Raw genomic sequence first — 18,720 nt, forward strand, 5'->3', positions numbered from 1 at the left:
TATTATTTGCATATACTACTAACATGTATATTCTTTCCTAGTAAATAATAAGGAAAGTTATTATTAATTATATTCCATCCAACGAGACAAGTCGATAATATACAAAACGTAATTACTGCGGCTGTAGCTACTGGCTGTCGGTTAATAATACTTGAACGTTGCTTGTGTTGCTAGTCGATGGCCAATAGGAGACAGAAAATGTTCTAATTTCACAGTACAGGTGATGCACCATGCGGTCAAGTGCTGAAGCTGATCGACGCTAGCATATACAAGAACCAGAAAATTAGGGATCTGCCCTGTGTTTGGTTCCACGTTAGTATAGACAAAAACCTGTTTAATTATAAATTACTATTATATTATAATTATAAATTAATTTTACGGAAAAGTTCTTTTTACGGAAACTCTTTTATGAAAAATTTACTTTTCTATCCGAAATAAGCAAGTATGAGAATAACAAAATTGCGCAATAATTAAAGTAATTGCAACTTGTTTAAGAAAGAGAAATTATTTACTTACTATATTTTTTTTAGAGAAAAAAGAAAATATGCGGCGAATTTTGAAAAATGTACTCATATTTGGTAAAGTATGATATTTTTGACATAATAGTGACATCGAGATCATATTTTCACATATTTAGATATATTACGAAAAATGTACATGGAATGCTGATGAAGAACAAAATAAAATAATTGGCTGTACCAGATGTTGTACTTTACTTTAGGGGACATAAAATTATTGACTTTTTTTTTTATATATTATTACAGTTTTCGACACGCAGAATATAGAAATAAAAATCTTAAGCTTAGAAATCTGGCGGTTGAAAAGTTATGTGTATTAAATTTGATCCAAAACATATCTTTATTTTCTCTTGTTATTTCTATGTCAATATTTATTATCGTATTCGCGTAAACACACTTTTCTATTATTATTTAAAGTAAGAAATTCAAACTAATCAGATGTTACTTGCATAAATGATGCCAGTTGTAAACTTGCCAACATATCAATATGTGTATTCTGCCCTGCCTAGTACAGTATTGCGTATCAGATCTAACGATCAGATGAATTTGGTCTCTCCGTCTCTGTTAGGATATAATAGTACGTATCTACTTCGATCGTATGCCTGGTGCATTTTGTTGTGCTCCAAATATTAATTTCATATTTTGTGAACTCGAATAATACAAATTATTTTCAATAATATCAGAACCTTAAATATTTATTTCATACCTTTCGTCGAAATCTACGTAAAGTCTATATTATTATCGGTAAGTATGCGAATTCTGATATGTATTAGAACTATCCATTACCGGTATTTCGAACATTGTAATTCTTTTTCTATTGTACATATCAAAAAATCAAAATGTATTAAAAGATCGAACTTTATTTAAGTCACATAAATTTTTTGCATATTGACTAATCATTCGACATACATAATTGATACATATATGGTTATATGTTGGTCGTATTTACGTGGTTGCTAGAATTTTCTTTCATATTTATGCAGCATAAATGCGCATAATACGTTTTGTATAATTTATTATTTTCATTTGTTGTTTTAGGTAGCAAAATGTCTGTTCCTTTAAAACCAGAGCTTCTTGCACAATTGGAAGCATTTTTCAATATATGCATGATAAATCCTTCTTTGTTAAATCAGCCAGAATATTCCTTTATAAAAACGTTCATTGAATTTTTTGGAGGACGGATACCAAAAACAAATCAACAATCAAGTAATGAACCACCAAGCAAAAAATCAGAAGATGCAAATGCATCTAAAGAACCTGAACCAAAACCAGAACCAGAACCAGAAAGCGAAGAAAGTGATATTGATCTTGATATGAGTGGAGTAATTGGTAAAAGTTTATCTAAAATTTTATCTTAATTTTCATTAATTTTTTTATTTAATCTTAATTTTTTGTATGCATCTTTAATAATATTGAGATTTAAATAGAATTTATACTAATATTTAATAATATTTCTAAATTACAATTGTAGAGCCAGATGAAGATACTCCTCAAAAAATGGGAAATCCTACTTTGCAACCAACAGAAGAAGAAATTGCAGAATCTCAGGCTAAACGTTCCGAAGCTGTATCAGCTTTTATAGAAAAAGATTATGAAAAGGCTATAGAACTTTATACAGAAGCTATAGTATTAAATCCACAGGCATCGTTACTTTATGCCAAACGTGGACAAATTTTCATGTTAATGAATAAGCCTAATGCCTGTATTCGTGATTGTAATCGTGCTTTGGAACTAAATCCGGATAGTGCAGCAGCTCACAAGTTTAGAGGAAGGGCCTATCACTTGCTTGGAAAATTCGAAGAAGCGGCTACTGATTTGAGACTTGCTTGTAAATTTGACTTTGATGAGCAAGCTGATGAGTGGTTACGAGAAGTTACACCAAACGTAAGTATCTTCCTTTTCAAATTGTTGCTATCTTTCTCATAATCTAATTTATTATTTCAATCACTTTGCATATTTTTCAAATTTTTTATTATTGAAAAGATTGCATGCTCACTTAATAAGAATACCTATCAATTAATCATATTGTAATTTTTCTTATAGTATTATTTTATGTAACTAAGATCAGTTAAATCCTGTTTGTTATATTGGATTAATATATCATACTTTTAGTTATCTATTAAATCTTATTTATTATATATATAAATAATCTGTATTTGGGATTGAGAATATCACATTTACACAAATGACAAGTATAATTTATATATTCCTATTTGAAAAATACATAAATTAAGTCTATTAAACCTCAATACTTAACTTACGTAGAATAACATAACAATTTGCTTACTTTCAAAAAAATCAATCACACATGTGAACAACAATAACAATGCAAAACAATTCATGATTTATATGAGGCATTTAATTTACACAAGGTACATTAAAAATCAAATTTTTTACTAAAACAAACAATATATTCATTCATATTGAAATATAGTTTATATATCAACATGGGAAGTTATTATTGAGTAATTAATTAATTTTTTTTAAATAAATATTTATAACTTTTAATAAGAACACGATTTGTAGCTTCAAAAAGAGATCATTCTTATCTCTTTCTTAATGGAAATATTTTTATTTATTTTATTTCACATACTTATAATATGTAACTGCTCTCATCGTATGTTGTTCTGATGGCTGAAAGTGTCACAGCGTTATGCTATAATTAGCACAACCATTACACTAAGTTCCAAAAAAGTCTATCGCGCGAGTTCACTATATTTCCAACTTCTATATTTGTGTGTTAGACAATAGGACCCACCATTATTGTGATATGTTTTCCATAACTGTGTAATCAAAGCTGTATTGGAACACATTCAAAGGAAACACACTATTCTTTTCTTAGATTGGAATGGTAACACTCGTCCTATTTTCCAAACACAGGTTTCTTGAAACCTTCAATTCATTCCAATCCACTAATACACTTAAATATATGTTAAGCATATCATTAACCAACCATATCATCTTCCTTATTGTGTCATTAGTATCCATATTATTTACCTACAAAACCAACAGTACGTTTTCATACTCCACAGTATGTCTTCTCATCCTTAAATGAACTATTTAATATTATCGCGCAAAATAATGTTCCAGGAGAATTCTGTTTAGGTCTTGCATTCTCTTCTCTTCATGTATGATCCAGTTGGACTTTTATCTGAAGGCGATCCAAACCTAAGTTTTTGCTATTTCAGGAAAGAAACTTCTTCTCTGTACTGCTTCAAGTAATGAACTCACACCAATGTTCGTTTCCTCTCACTCTTTCTCTTGTTTGTTTTGTACGATTTGCTCTCACCTCATATCTCATGTGGCATCAAGAGCTTTGTTTGAGAATGTAGGATTACACTCAACTAGAAGGACTTGTTTCATACTCGTGTATGACTTGCTCTACTGATTTCTTGTATTTGCCTACGAGCTCTGGCAAATCGTAAGCAATGGCAACATCGAGTCTATTGATCGGACATCCACGGAAGTACGTGCACGTAGAGCTTAGTAGAGGAAAATCATAAAGAGGATTTAATCGGAAGAAGTCTCGATAAACGTCTGGATCAGGCAAGTCATAGCGTGATATATTCTTCAAAGTACTTAAGCCCTCGTAGATATGGTAATCTTGTGGATTATCGGTAATCTTGTCACTGATCTCTTTTTTGTTTCCAAAGAATGTCTTGTGATTGTAGTACGTGGTTAGATAGCAATCTACCATTTTAGCATGATTGCGCACTCGTACCTATAAGCACGAAGAAATATTTCATATTTAATCACCGATCAAAGACAACAGATTAAGAAGATGAAAAATCATATTAATGAAAAATCGATCGTAATAACTTACAGCGAATCTTCTGGCGCTCGCTATCTTATGCTCGACACGTTTGTCGATGGCAGTACGTAAGTCACGTAGGAATGCACGTTCCTGAGCATACAATAATCTGGTAGGTGCACCAGCTTCGTATGGTAACGACCACAATGATGTGGAGTACATTATCGGTGGCTCAGCGCTGGACATCAGCGGGGATATATTCCAAATCAGAGCGCCTTGCACTCTCATCAGTTCTTCTGGTTTTACTTGATCAGCTTTGTTGAGAATGATGCGTGTCTGTTGTAGAAGTTCACATTATCCTGGTGTTAACAGTGTCCAGATTTTAATATCGAAGCTTACCTGGTGTTCCCTTCCTTTCAATTGATCAAGGATAGCCTCTGTTTCTGGCCCAACGTCTAACTTAGATGGATCGTATACTAGAAATATTATGTCTGCGCGGTCAATGAACCATTGACACGCATCGTTAAACGGGAACAAACGTTGGACTTGTTTTCGAATTTCTAAAATTCCTGGTATCTCGACGATATTGACCTATTAATGTAAAAAAATACATCATTGAAATAACAAATTTTTATAGAATGAAATTATTTACAGAATATATTTACTTTTTCTAGCAATTTATTGTCAAGTCGTAAACCCTTAAGACGATCGAGCAATCCTTGGCCGAATTTTTGTAATCCGGAGAAAGTCCAGTCGGCGGCTAGCTGTGTGCCATCGAGGATCTCCTCTTCCTCTCCGTGCATAATAATATTGAAGTAGGCCGGAGATGGCTCGGCTCCTGTGTCATTTCCATTTGGCGTTTTGCATTGCTCCTCAAAGCACTCTCTCAAACCACCTAAACACTATCTGTATATTCATGCTCCTAGCATGCTTCTAGCGCTAAATCTTTACATCAGCATTGTTTTACTATTTGAAGGCGTGATCACGGCCGACTTAGTTAAGCGTCAATATAAAGTAAGTCGAAGCATCCTCGCACAACAAATTCTCACTACTTTCTTCGTTTTCTCGCTACTTACGCACCTGTTCTTAACGATGTCTGGCTGTACTCGATATCGAGCAAATAGTTTATGATGGAAGATTTCCCACCGCTCCACGGACCCATGAAGAGGACTAGTGGCTTCGAAAATATTTCCGGATCTATAAAGTTAATGTTACATATTTAAATATCGAATATTAGTACTTTAGTATTAGTAGTATTTTTGAATATTACTATTTTAAGGAATAATCTTTTTATCAATTAATAGTGACCTATCTCATTTTGTTTATTTTAATTATGCTTACCACCAAAGTGTCTATTGCTCAAGTCTCTATATTTATACAAAGACTCCAATGGTTGGATGGCATTGTCATAAACCCTCTTCAGTTCCTTTAGTATAACATCCGCGTGTTTCTGTATTGCTCGTTCTTTCTCTTCATTTTCTTCATCCAGTTTTAACAGCTGATTAATATGATCACGCGGTCGTAAATTCTCCGGTACCACTATCTCTCGGATCAAGTCTTCCTCTGGGGTAGGTTCTTCTTCGTTTTCTCCTGGTTCCTTCGAGCCTTCGCTATCTCCTTCGCCTTCTTCGCCTTCTCCTACGCCTTCTTCTCCGCCTTCTTCTTCGCTTTCTTTTCCGCCAACTTCTCTCCTAGCACGAGACTTCGGCTTATCAGTTTCTTCCTCTGCTGATTTAGCTTCTTCTTCAGTTCCCTTCTCCGTCGACTTCTCCGCTTCTTCTTCTTCTTCTTCCACTGATTTTGCAGTTTCTTCTTCCACTGATTTTACAGTTTCTTCTTCAGCTGATTTTGCGGTTTCTTCTTCAGACTTACCTTCTTCAGCTTCTTCACTCTGTTTTGCTTTCTCCTCTGTTTGACCTTCTGTACTTTCACCTTCACCTTCACCTTCTTTACTCTCTTCCTTTGCTTCTTCTCCGCTTACTTGTTGCTCCACTGATTGACCTTCCTCTTCAGTTTTACTATCTTGGTCTTTTTCACCTTCTTCTTTAGAAACTGCTTCTTCTGCCTTTTCCGCCTTCGAATCGGTCGCGTCGTCTTCGGTTTTCTCTTCGTCAGACTTCACCTCCTCGGTCTTGGCTTCTTCGTCGGATTTCTCCTCGTCGATTTTCGCTTCTTCAGTCGATTCTCCTTCGGCTTGTGCTTCGTCGGATTTTCCATCGTCAGCCTGCGATTTTTCCTCGGATTTTCCTTCATCTACATCGATTTCAGCATCCCGTTGTACTTCTTCTTCTGATTTTCCAGCATCCGCTGGTTCTTCTTCCTCAGACTTTTCCACTTGTGCTGCCTCCTCCGATTTTTCCTCTTCACCAGATTTTACATCCTTATCCTCTTCAGTTCCTTCCTGAGCAGAATCTTCACCACCCTCTTCCGCTTGTTCCACAGATTCCTCCTTATCCTCCTCGGTTTCTTTGACTACTTCTCCGGACTTTTCATCTGGTTGCTCACTTTCACCTAGAAGCAATAATATGTTTTTTAATACTTTGGCAGTAGTAATGAATCATGAAAGAAGAGACGCGATATTGTATTCTAGCTTCCTTTGTTTTATGATTCTACAAAAGCTCCAGGAATTTAATCTAATTTGTTAAGGTAAGAAATTTTATTGAGTTAAGATACTTTATTTAAGATAAGAAAAATTATATAAAAAGGCAAGAATAATTAGATAACAATCGAAAGAAGTATCTATGCTCATAAAGGAGCAGTATTGAGTATTATACAGCAGTATTGAGCAATATACAGTATTAGTTTGGTGCAATATTAATTACCTAACTTGAATGAATTTATAGATGTAAGAAGAAGATTAACAGGTTGATGCAAATACTGATCCTTTAACATTTACCTCCTTCTGCTTCACCTGCTTCGGCACTTTCTCCAGGTTCTTCTCCAGCTTCAGCACTTTGCACACCTTGTTCGGCACTTTCTGCGCCTCCAGTTTCTTCTACCGATTCTTGTTTATCTTCTTCTGTTGCCACATCTTCCTTTGAAGGCTTACCTTCCTACAGCGAATGTCAAAAAACATTTTCATGATCTTCATACATTAAAATGATAATTATTGATTTTAGAATGAAAAAGATACTTTGTCTTACTTCTTCGCTCGCAGGTTTTGCTTCATCTTCTTGACTCTCTTTATCGACGTCGGTCCCGGCCTCGGCACTGGTCTGCTCCAAAGATCCTTCAAACGAAAGATTCTAGAAATCGTTGTGCTCCAGTTGAATATCCCTCGACATTTTAACATTACCTGTACCGAGATCCTTCAACGCCTTCTCTATATATGGTCGACACAGATCCTCTGGCGGCACTTCTAGCTCTTCTTCGCTTTGCACTCCTGAAAACACGAGTTCAGTCTCAGAATTACTACAGGAATTTACGTATTTATTAGAAGAGAAGAAGTAGTACTCATGTTGAAAAGTATAAAAAGATTATTACTACGAATATTAGTTAATTATGAATTTATTGCACGTTTGAGGAAGCACTTGGTTTCCATTTCAAAATTATTGCAATTTCAATTCCTTTTCTTCAATTTTTTTTTTTTTTATAAAAGAACAGATTGTGTATCTGAAATATAATATTTTATTGATACAATAACAGTAAAGAACCATTGGCATATCCTGATGGTCATTCATGAACGTATACGAGGTGTATATACAATAACAAGAAATGTTTATATGAAGTATTTTTCTTTTGTACGAATTTTACACAAGATTTCACGGTTGGCTTGGTTCTATGCCGATTCTTTGAGTGCCAGGAATTTTCGTCGAGAGTTCTCACTATGCTAAACACGCGGTGCCAAAAGAAGGTGCGGAGTATTAGATAACCTAGCACGGAGCTTAGCAGGAGAGTTTAACGCCACGCGACCACCAAAAATATCTGACCCAGGTGACGCAAGATCTTGTCAGAGTCATTACACATCGTTTGGGTTGAACGCGTGCTCGAACAGTGACAGGTGTGCCGAAACAACAACCATGCTTGATCGTGATCTAAGAAACTAGGAAAAGATAAGTATCGTTCCTAAAGGGCATTAAAAGTCCAATAGTAAAAGATAATAGGTTTCCAAAGTTTGAGACGCAACCCACTAATGGATCAAATATTAAAGTATGAGAGTAGTTTACATGTTTATCAGGAAAGTTTTACTCATCAAGAATCTTCGATAAATAATTTTAACTGAAAGAAGAATATCTTCGGTATATCCTATGGAATGTAATTTCTTGTCCAAGTAGATTTATTGCTTGATAAATTGAACTTAAACAAGTACAAATATTTTGATATTTAGGATGTTCAACGTCAAGTTCTTTAGAAGAAGATGGCTTTTGAAAACAACATATGAAAATAATAGTTCAACAGCCATTGTGAAGTGAAGAAGAAGATGATGATGAAAAGAAATGTACAATAATGGGAACATTGAAGATGATGATAAAGAATGGTTTTCGATTAGGAATGATGTTTTTAGAAATCTACTAGAGTAAGTAGATTTACAGAAGAGAAATTAAAGAAGAATGTAAATGCTGCCAAGTAAAGTTTTAAGAACACAGCAGAGAAGAGTTACTAAGTAATTAATCAGCGGTAGTACCTTGAAAATTTAAAGATGCATTAACACCTTGAATATATTCCAAACTGCGACGTTTTGATACCAGAACAATTATTGAGAAATATGGGGATCAATTACCAGTTAGTATCCTTGTGAGAGTACAACAATAAGAATTAATTGGATTAACTATCAACACCTTTATTACTGTAAATTATTTGACACATAGAAATGTGTCAAAACGTAATATATAAACTAAAGGAAGATTTTATATACACATACATTCACTTTTACTACTATTGACAATTATTGATTATGTACTAAACATCTAGATCTAAGGCAACTAGAGGAAAATGAAGAAATTTCTACAATCTAAACATTACAACAAATCCTCAGGATCCATTAGACTAAAATTGTACTTCACATGCTGTGAAATCATTTCCAAATTTATTGAAAGGGAAAAGGACACAAATAAGCACACTGTTTCAACGTTGAAGACTATGAATCCTATGAATAATGAAGATGACTTTAAATGAAATGTGTCAATACCCTCACACGTTTGTCTATGAAAACATAGTACGCCAGGATCTAGTTTTGGTGTTATAATATGTGCCACCGTATATAAAATCTCGGTCGATGAAAATGTCGATATCATCTTTCTAGGCAGTACCTGGGAGGCCGGTTTCTAAGTTTAGCGACGAGTAGGCGGCTTTGAGCCGAGCAACACTTGAAAATATTTATATATTGGATGAGCGAAACGTATTTTTATCGGTTATTCGCAGCGAAAAAGTACAAATACTTTAGCCGAGATTCTTCGACGATACAAAATTCATTGATACCGTTGATGATGATATCAACGCATTGGAACAACAAATTGAAGTGCAACATCGACAGAAGATATACTAGTATACCAGAGATACTGGATATACTAGTTAATGATTATATAGCAACCAACGATTTCTTACTATGAAATAACTATGAAGAATTTATATGGAGTCAGGTTTCCTGTTCCTTAGCCGATGATGCAATTTTCAAAGTGAAATTTAGTTACTCTGTAGGTATAGATGAAAAGAAAATACGTAGCATGTATTGCTCATAAATTTTCATCATTACATCACACGTGTTGGTACTCTTGGCACGAGATCTTATCATTTTGCACGTTTTAGCCTTTTGTCTCCCACAAAATCAGAGGGAATCTTAATAAAGTTCTAACGATACTTAATTATTTATTGAATTTTAACTTGACTTTACGAGACTCGTCAAATTATTTATGTAGCTTTTCTTCCTCTTTTATTTGTTTTTGTTCTATAGCGGATTTCAAGATTTTATTTTGATTTAGATTTACTGTTTCGTTACTGAATATTATGAGAACAAACAAAGAAGTAAATTATAAGTGAAGAGCTGCTACCGTTAATTTACAGGCGGAATATTAATTTTAGACTTTAGCGATCTGTAAGATAATATGTTGAAATTATGTATGTTGCAAAATAATCCTCGAAAATGTCAAGATACGGGTAATGGAAGTAGAGGTAAGCAGCTGTCGTTTGGCACAAGCATAGCCACCAAGGATAAAGATAGATTCTGAAGTCTTGTTCCGCGCACTGTGGCATGTATAGTCTTTAATCTTTTTGCTATAAAAGTTAGATTTACTTGAAAAGTGCATTGTTCATTTTTTCTTGACTTGCCATTGATCTATTATATTACTCTAATCATTTTTACAAGTACTCTTTCCTTATGAAAGAAAATTTTCATATAAAGATTTTTATAAAGAAATTAAATTATAAATATTGTATTAATTATTATATTGCTTGATATAGATATAATTTATTTAAGAAATTGCACCTTGGTATAATACTATATTCTTTAATAATATTAAGAGTGTCATTGCATAAGTGCACGTTTTTTTTTATAGTAATTTGTAAAAGTTTCAATATTATATGTTTACCATATATTTTACGAGCACGTCAATATATTTGACGAATATTAATTTATGAACTGTTCGTAAGTGGTAAACACGGATTCTGATTATCCTTCGTTGTCCATTGCCATCAGCAAACATGTTAAGGTTTAGGTATCGCTTTAAACGGAATTCACGATCAAATTTGTAGAATTTAGAGCGAATCTGGCACGGATTTATGCCTGTTCTTATGTAATTATTTGCAAGTTGTTGACAGTCGGTTTCCATCGATTCCTAAAATAACAAATCCTTGAATCCACGATCAAAATCGTTTACTCGATCGTCGTCCCATTTCGCTTCGTTAATTTGACCGCAATACCATTATCGTTGTTCTCCAACTGCATTTCACATCTACAATAACCATTCCATATTGCATAAAAAAGAAAAAAGAACGGAAAGAAAAATAAATAAATAATAACCACTAAATGCCTAACATTTTAAATAAATATTCTTTTATATCTATCAAAACTATGGAAAACGAAAAATTTAGTTTATTTAAGAGATTAAAAGAGAACATAATAGCACGTAATTCCTTCAACTTCTTTCATTTCTTCAATTTACAAAGTGCAATCATTTTGTATTCTTTTTGATATATATTTATAATGTTTTTATAATATTTTCAAGAAAATGATTCTATTTTATTAAGAACCGTTACTGATATGACGTATATGTACATAATTATCGGTACTATTTTAAAATGATTCTATTGCGTTAAGAATCACTATTGAACTATCGATACTATTCGAAGGAGTTTGTAAGACGTCACGATGTATCAAGGAAATAAAGTTAAACGTTGAAAGGAAGAGCACGTGACGTTGAATGGAGAAGAGATGCTCGTTAACGGTATCGACATAACAAACCAACGATGATGCAATGGATCGTAGGTTCATCGGTTCGATCACACGTTTGCTCGATGCTGAAGAGGCTTTGACAAGCCAGGCAACCGATGACGCAGACCAGTGACTTTACGTAACATTGACCTTCATCAATCGTCACACGTTCGTCAGCGCGTCATCCATATCATCGACCGCTAAAACTTCTAGAAACTTGACCACACTGACACCTACGCGCTTGAAAAATCGACGATCTAGATCAATCCTAACAATTGGAAACGATAATATCAAAAGATTCTCAGGTCCACGATCATCTTCACGAATAATATCGTGAATCATACTCGTGCAAAAGCAAGGTGTTGCTCTTCGTTTATAAAATTAACGACGAATAAACGTCGAATAAACGACGTCGCGTAGATACATTCTAAAAAAGCGTCTCGTGACAACTCGTTAAAAATAACGCGAAAACAAATGATGATGTCAATGCATGGATTTGTTTGGCAGCTCTGTTCCCGGTTAGAATTGAAACGAATCGATGGAGAAAATTCCGTAAAGGAGATTATGAATATATATACGATGAACGAGGTAGTCTCTTTAGAGAAAATCTTGGCACGAACACTTGGTTTTGAAATTCTACGAAACGATGCAACAATGAGGAGAAGAACCAATTCTCTTCTAAAAAATTCTTGTTTAATTTCTTTCGTAAATTGGAAAACTGTTAAGAAAATCATGCACGAAGAAAAAAGAAGAATAGTACATACGCATGTAAGACTTCGTAGTGATTTCCAGAATTCCATCAACTTTGAGTATCGTATTTAATTGTCATAAAACATAGAACAAAATTAGAATCGGAAGCAGAGATACGTTGATCACTTCCTGATATAAATTTTTCTAAATAAAAACTTGGACGAGAAACTACGTCAAAAGCACTCAAAATAGATGAACTCCCTTGAATCAAACGATTGCGGAATAATTGAAAAACAGGGATGAAGATGGTGCAAAGTCTCTTTCTCAAGGGACGATAAAACTTTAGAAGATAAACTGTATCAGATATAAAGATCAACTTTCTCAAATCGAACGATTGCACAATAATCGGAAAACATGGATGATGATGATGATGATGATGATGATACAAGATCGCTTCCTGAAGGAACGATAAAATCTTGGAAAATAAACCGTAGCAGAAATACTCGAGAGATTAATTACTTCAAATGAAGCGTTTACGGAAGAATCGAAAGAGAAGAATGATAATACAAAGCGAACAGGGGAAGAGAAGCATCCTTGGAGGGAAGGAGCCTGATCGAGGGCTACTCACCCTGTAAGGCGACGGCTAGAAGGGCCAGCAAGAGGCCCACGAAGTACGCGGGTCTCAGCCGCGAGCCCGTCATCTCGTTTCACTAGGCACTACACGATGAGCCAGGGCTGGCAGCTCGTCTCACTCGATAGTCGCCTTCGACTCCAACTCGCCCGCGAGGAACTGGCATTGTCACTACCGCCAAACCCCGAAGTCGCCCCTCTACTTCTCACCCCACAGCCGGGACCACGCGAGCCATCATTCTCTCGTTTTTTCCCGCCTGATCGCGAGATTCCATTCGCGTAATTTTCGAATACCTATTGTTTTTGGTATTTGCTGGCGAGAAGAATTGCATGTTAAATTCCTTATCGTTTATTGGATGGATTAGCGTCAAATGAAATAAAATTAAATTTCAATCGAGAAGATCTTAGTACGTCCGAAGGAAGGAAGAGTGTTTCTTCACACTTTTCCTAAGTGTTCTAGAAATTGGAAACATTTTTAATATATATATTATTAATGGAGAAAGGATATGCGCGTGAAGATTTGGATTGTTACTTGGACTTCGTATAATTAATTACGACGTAATGATATAAATGGAAGTAAATGATTCTATGCTGCAGAGAAGATCTAGAGTACATACAGGTATACTCTATAAATAATTACTCGATATTTGATGGAGTAAACATGTTTGTTTCGAAAGCGTTAGGAGAGAAAAAGAAATGAATCTGAGCGAAGAAGATCGTAATCTTTAATGTTGATGTTGCTGATTTCGTAACGTGTTGATAGCGAGGATGATAGGTTTAAATAGAATAGATACTATACTAGGATTTTAATGAAAGATTAAACCTGAATTGAGTTATTTTGACAATTTATCAGGTTCCTTCTCTACTCGACTTCTTTACTCAAATCAATAGATTGATCAAAGCAACTCGTAGAAAGTTCTATAATTACGAGAATTAACCAAAAAGTACGGCTTTTAAACGAGTCCAATGAAGCGTTGCTTTTATTCGAGGCTAGCAATAGTCTACAAAACGACAATTTGGTTTTTCCTGAAGTATGCAGAAGATGCCTGAGCACGACCACCACTGATTCACCGAATCATTATCTCGTACAATCCGTAGATACTGGTCGTAGAGTGGCAGTTTTAAAAATACCTCTTGGCGGCCCGGTTTTCTCGGGTTTGCAGGGTCTACCTGGCCGACAGACCGCTAAGACATTGACTAGCGACCGTGCACGAAGATCCTGCACACGTTTCGACCTAACTATCACGTCATCCTCAACCTCGTTTCCATCGTCGTCGTCTTCGTCGATCTTTTCTTCCTCCTCTTCCTGCGTGTTTTTTTTTTTTTTTTTAATATATGACGAAAGTCTGTCATCGACCGTTTTTCTGTTGCTATATTTTCTCATCGATGGTCACAGTATGTTACCCCCAGAATTTGGTAGGCCAGATGAAGGAAAGTCGATGACGGAAATTCATGACGAGTATAAAGATAGAGGTTTATAAATAATCACGATGATCTCTCGCAGATATATTTTCTTTGTCTTCGCAATGAAAATTACGATGCTTTATCGAAGATCAAAGTTGTGTAGTTACTTAATACGAGCCAATTATATGCGCCGCAGTCGTAGAATTCCTAAAATACATGCGTGATACGGGGACAAGGTCGTCATGGAAATCGGCAGAAAGTTAGATGTTGATGAAAGTAGTACATCTTTGATCTCGAGGAATGTGTGTTGGTTTTACTAGTCAAAATAAATCGAATATCTTAATCAAATAGTACCGAAATTGTAATACTTCGAGTCTTTAGAAAATAAGCCTCCGTGATTCCTATTTAGTATATAGGAATTTGGAATAATTCGATTGTTTAATTGTCCATTTTCAACTTCTTTATATTGTTAAAGGTAGGAAAATCGAAGTATAATTTCATTCTCATTGAAAAAATTATATCTAATACATTGTTATATTTGATAATATGCTACGTAACTTATTATAGGTTTTCATTGTCAATGAAAATAACGTTACATCAAATAAACTCTCCTCTTGAAATATTCAGGATGCAAGTGTAATAATTCTCAGTAGCATATACGCTACATCGTATACTCGCATTTGCAAGTTCTGTATAACATTAGCAGGTATCAGTGCTTGTATATTGTTATAATTATATATATATATAGTTACTTGTATATAGTTCCTTATAAAACTCGGAGTTTTATACAATATACAAACACTAAAGCTTGGAATTTCATAAAAAATTCCCAATATATATATGGTTAATATATATAATGTATAATAAATAATATACAACAAATAGAACATAAAAGATTATATCGAACGCATCGTAAACACATAAGAGATAGTCAATTCTCAAAATTACAATCAAAATCACATACCAAATAACAATTTACATCTTCCTGGCTTCGATAACCAGATTAATACAAAGTACAAAAATAGTTTTAATTGCCTGAACCTAAATTCCTAAAGCATATTCTAACAGATATAATACAACATGATACATAAAAGTCCATTAAATTTTCCAATTATAATAGCAAAAGTCAGATCAGGACAAGACTTTAAGAACTCGTTCTATTAACAAGAACTCAAAGGCGCCATCTCCACCAATTTTTCAATTACTAAAATACTCTGTACTACTTGGAAATCGCTAGAATAAAATTTCACATAACGTGGGCAGCAAGCTTCCACCGAAACGCTTCGTTCTGAAATTAAAGAACCGTGAACACGAGAACACGAAAGGTGGAAAGGGGACAAACTTTTGTGCGACGTAATATTAGCGGAATTCCAGACGTCTGTTATCGACGGTCCCAACGAGAGAACGTGGCTGCGGCGCGTGTAGCAAAGAGAAGAGATTCGCAGCGAAATGCGTACTCGTTCGGACAGAGAGAAGCATCGAAACGACGGGCGCCTTTATATTTAGAAGCCCGGGTCGCCGCCGTATAAGGTGGTGCTTCCCTCGTGCAAAAGTTCTCGCGTTTGCTCGCTATCTCCCGTGCTCTCTCCTTTATCCTTTCTTCTTCTTATCTCTTTATCTTCTCTTATCTATAACATTATTCTATCAGGTTATCGATCTTATAGTATTGTTCAAAGGTTCTGTCAGTTTAGGTAATAAAAATATAACAAATGTTTTTAATATCTTCTTCTTTATATGAACTTCAATCATGGATATCTTTCCGCCTTAATTATTATTGTCATGACAAAGAGCCATTTTATTTATTTATTGTTGAAATAAGACATTCGTAGTTATTATATAGAACTGGTTTCTATTTAAGTCTATCACAATGTAGTTAAGAAACAATGCTATTGATAAGTAACGTAGAAACTGACAGCACTTCTGCATCCATCTAATTATAAATCGTTGTTGTCCTTTCTTCTTATCTTTGTATTATAAATGGCTCGTTACGGTCAAACTTCAATATTAAAATATAAATGTTGCGCTTCTATGCGATGGATAATTTCCATTATAACATTGAATATTTCTACCTATTATTCATTGATATTTAAATAAACTACGATAAAACACTCTGATTTGATATAGTTCCTCTATTATAAATATTCCTTCGAAACAGAGATTTCAATGTTTCATTATTCGTTATGATTTTGCGTAGTACGTGAGACAATGTAAAATTCTTTTCATTGACGCCAAAACGGTGGAATGTTTAGGTACGAGCGTAGATTTCATCATTGTAACAACGATGGGGCATAGTTTAGTGCACACAAAATTTTCATGGTCTATTCGAAACGCTAACTGATCCTTGCCAAAGATAGGAGCTGAAGTGTAAAACTGAATTACAAATGGAAAGCTGTCGAGTATGTATGAAGTGTAAAAGAGGGAAGTATAACGAGAACGGGAAAAGTATCGATTTGAGAAACGAAGTTTACTGGCCAAATTGGCCGGTACACGATCTATAATAAGCTCGTAATCGTATGAGGTCACAATACGGCTTGGACAGACGTGTTTCACGTCATTATGATTTAGTATTTGGACAGGTTCCTGAACCTGGACAGATCCCTGAGTTACTCCTTTCACGGAACATAATGATTAGAGTACTTTGTTTGTGTTAGATCGCAAGCATCGTACAAAAATTCGTTCTTTTATATATTTTAATTAAAATAATATTCAAAATATATAAATTTAAATTAGACATTAAAAATAAAGATTCTTTCTATGTATTATTTTTACTTACTGTATTTATTATATTATTTTGTCTATTATATTCTGCGATAAACCAGTGTATTTTATATCAAATTTTCCTTTATAGGCTCGGAAAATCGAGGAACATAAGAGAAAGAAGGAACGCAAGATACAAGAAAAATTAGAGCGCGAGAGACAAGAAAGATTAAGGAAAGCTCGAGAAAGTGCAAAAGCTTATGAGGACAACACCCGTACTTCCCAAACTGATCATCCCGGAGGTAGCCCTGGAATGGGAGACTTTTATAAATTTTTAAATGATCCAGACGTTCTCCAAGCTTTCCAGGTAAATATCTACTAATCAGTTCATTCGACGATATCGTTTATGCGTTAAAATAAACTTCTGTATCACATGGTTATATAGAAGTTAAATTATATAATTAAATTAAAATATATAAAACTCGTGATATCACTGCACTAATATAATCTTTCTGGTAATTTTTGGAGTTCTTATAGCGTGGATTATCACTTTCGTGTCAGAACGAAATCTATTCTGATATTGGTATTATTAACTCTTCACTAAATTTTTCAATTAATTCTTCAATTAATTTTTCAGTAAATTTTTGAATTAATTTCTCGATTAATTTTCTAACTAATATTAATTTTTCTTTTGCAGGATCCTGAAATCGCTGAGGCCTTCAAAGAAATTTCTACAAACCCAGCAAATATTTTGAAGTACCAAAACAATCCGACGATCATGGCGTTTATTAATAAGATGGCTTCGAAATTTGGCGGAGCTGGTAATATCCCAGGTGGTTTTCCTGGTATGATGGGTGGTATGCCCGGAGCCCCAGGAGCTGGAGCTCCAAAACCGAAACCACAGGACGACGTTGGCCTTGATTAAAGCTAGTGTGCTCGAAATTCCTTCTCAATTTACCTTCAGATGATTTACAAGGCTCTGAATAAAGCGACCATTATATGGTGTCTTATTAAACTAATACTAACAAATTAACCGCGAGTTGGATTGTAAAAAGATATATCTTTGTTGCCATAAAGAAGATTTATTCGTTTCTCGATAAACTTGAGAAAGAAGCATGATTATAAAAATCCTATATAATATAGCTTAAAGTTAGAACTGTAATCTAAATATGGAGTATATCGACATTTGTTATTCTGTAAACGTCCAACTGAACTTCTAGATAATAATCGAATAGCATATATTCTATATTAATACAATATAGACTAATATAATCTGCCGAACGATTTTACCATTTTGATTTCAAACTTGTTTGATTGATTTTAAATTTGCAGAAGGAATTTTTTTGCGGAAGGGATTTTAAATTGGAGAAGGAATTATTTTATGCCTTTTAATGCTTCTTTCTTAAATAATCCTTAATTTTTAGTTGTTCATTATATGGAAATGCATTCTAGAGTAACGAGTGATACTAGAATTCATTTCTATTAAACGTATACGTATAGCTTTTTCATTTTTTCAAATTTAATACTTTATATGTTTAAGCTAATTGTCTACTTATGTTATAAAACGTTTGTTCACACATCAACGAAATATGTCAACGTGAACTATCACTTAACTCTCGATTTAATTTACACTATTATCTATGTTTAGTATTTTACGTATATAA

General features: G+C 34.2%; 2 protein-coding genes across 4 annotated transcripts; one reads left to right on the forward strand and one right to left on the reverse strand.

Annotated features, from left to right (window-relative positions):
• Window positions 1–1,059: 1,059 nt before the first annotated feature.
• Window positions 1,060–18,189, forward strand: LOC117234411 (putative protein FAM10A4). Its single transcript, XM_033495573.1, has 5 exons — window positions 1,060–1,262; window positions 1,557–1,847; window positions 1,990–2,402; window positions 17,208–17,423; window positions 17,754–18,189. Exons 2-5 carry the CDS (start codon window positions 1,565–1,567, stop codon window positions 17,979–17,981), a joined length of 1,140 nt encoding a protein of 379 aa, XP_033351464.1. The 5' UTR covers window positions 1,060–1,262; window positions 1,557–1,564; the 3' UTR covers window positions 17,982–18,189.
• Window positions 2,707–13,154, reverse strand: LOC117234410 (sarcalumenin). 3 transcript variants are annotated; one of them, XM_033495571.1, is made up of 10 exons: window positions 12,954–13,154; window positions 7,565–7,651; window positions 7,413–7,498; window positions 7,181–7,322; window positions 5,611–6,780; window positions 5,350–5,466; window positions 4,935–5,164; window positions 4,669–4,860; window positions 4,342–4,605; window positions 2,707–4,239 (listed from the first exon to the last, which is right to left on the reverse strand). In XM_033495571.1, exons 1-10 carry the CDS (start codon window positions 13,024–13,026, stop codon window positions 3,859–3,861), a joined length of 2,742 nt encoding a protein of 913 aa, XP_033351462.1. In that variant the 5' UTR covers window positions 13,027–13,154; the 3' UTR covers window positions 2,707–3,858. The 3 variants fall into 3 exon arrangements, with proteins under 3 accessions (XP_033351462.1, XP_033351461.1, XP_033351463.1); XM_033495570.1 differs by having other exon boundaries at window positions 7,166–7,322; window positions 12,954–13,147; XM_033495572.1 differs by having other exon boundaries at window positions 4,935–5,107; window positions 7,166–7,322; window positions 12,954–13,145.
• Window positions 18,190–18,720: the final 531 nt, after the last annotated feature.

The sequence above is a fragment of the Bombus vosnesenskii genome, unplaced genomic scaffold (genome assembly GCF_011952255.1).
Source record: "Bombus vosnesenskii isolate JDL3184/JDL3185 unplaced genomic scaffold, Bvos_JDL3184-5_v1.1 scf7180000013304, whole genome shotgun sequence".
NCBI lineage: Eukaryota > Metazoa > Arthropoda > Insecta > Hymenoptera > Apidae > Bombus > Bombus vosnesenskii.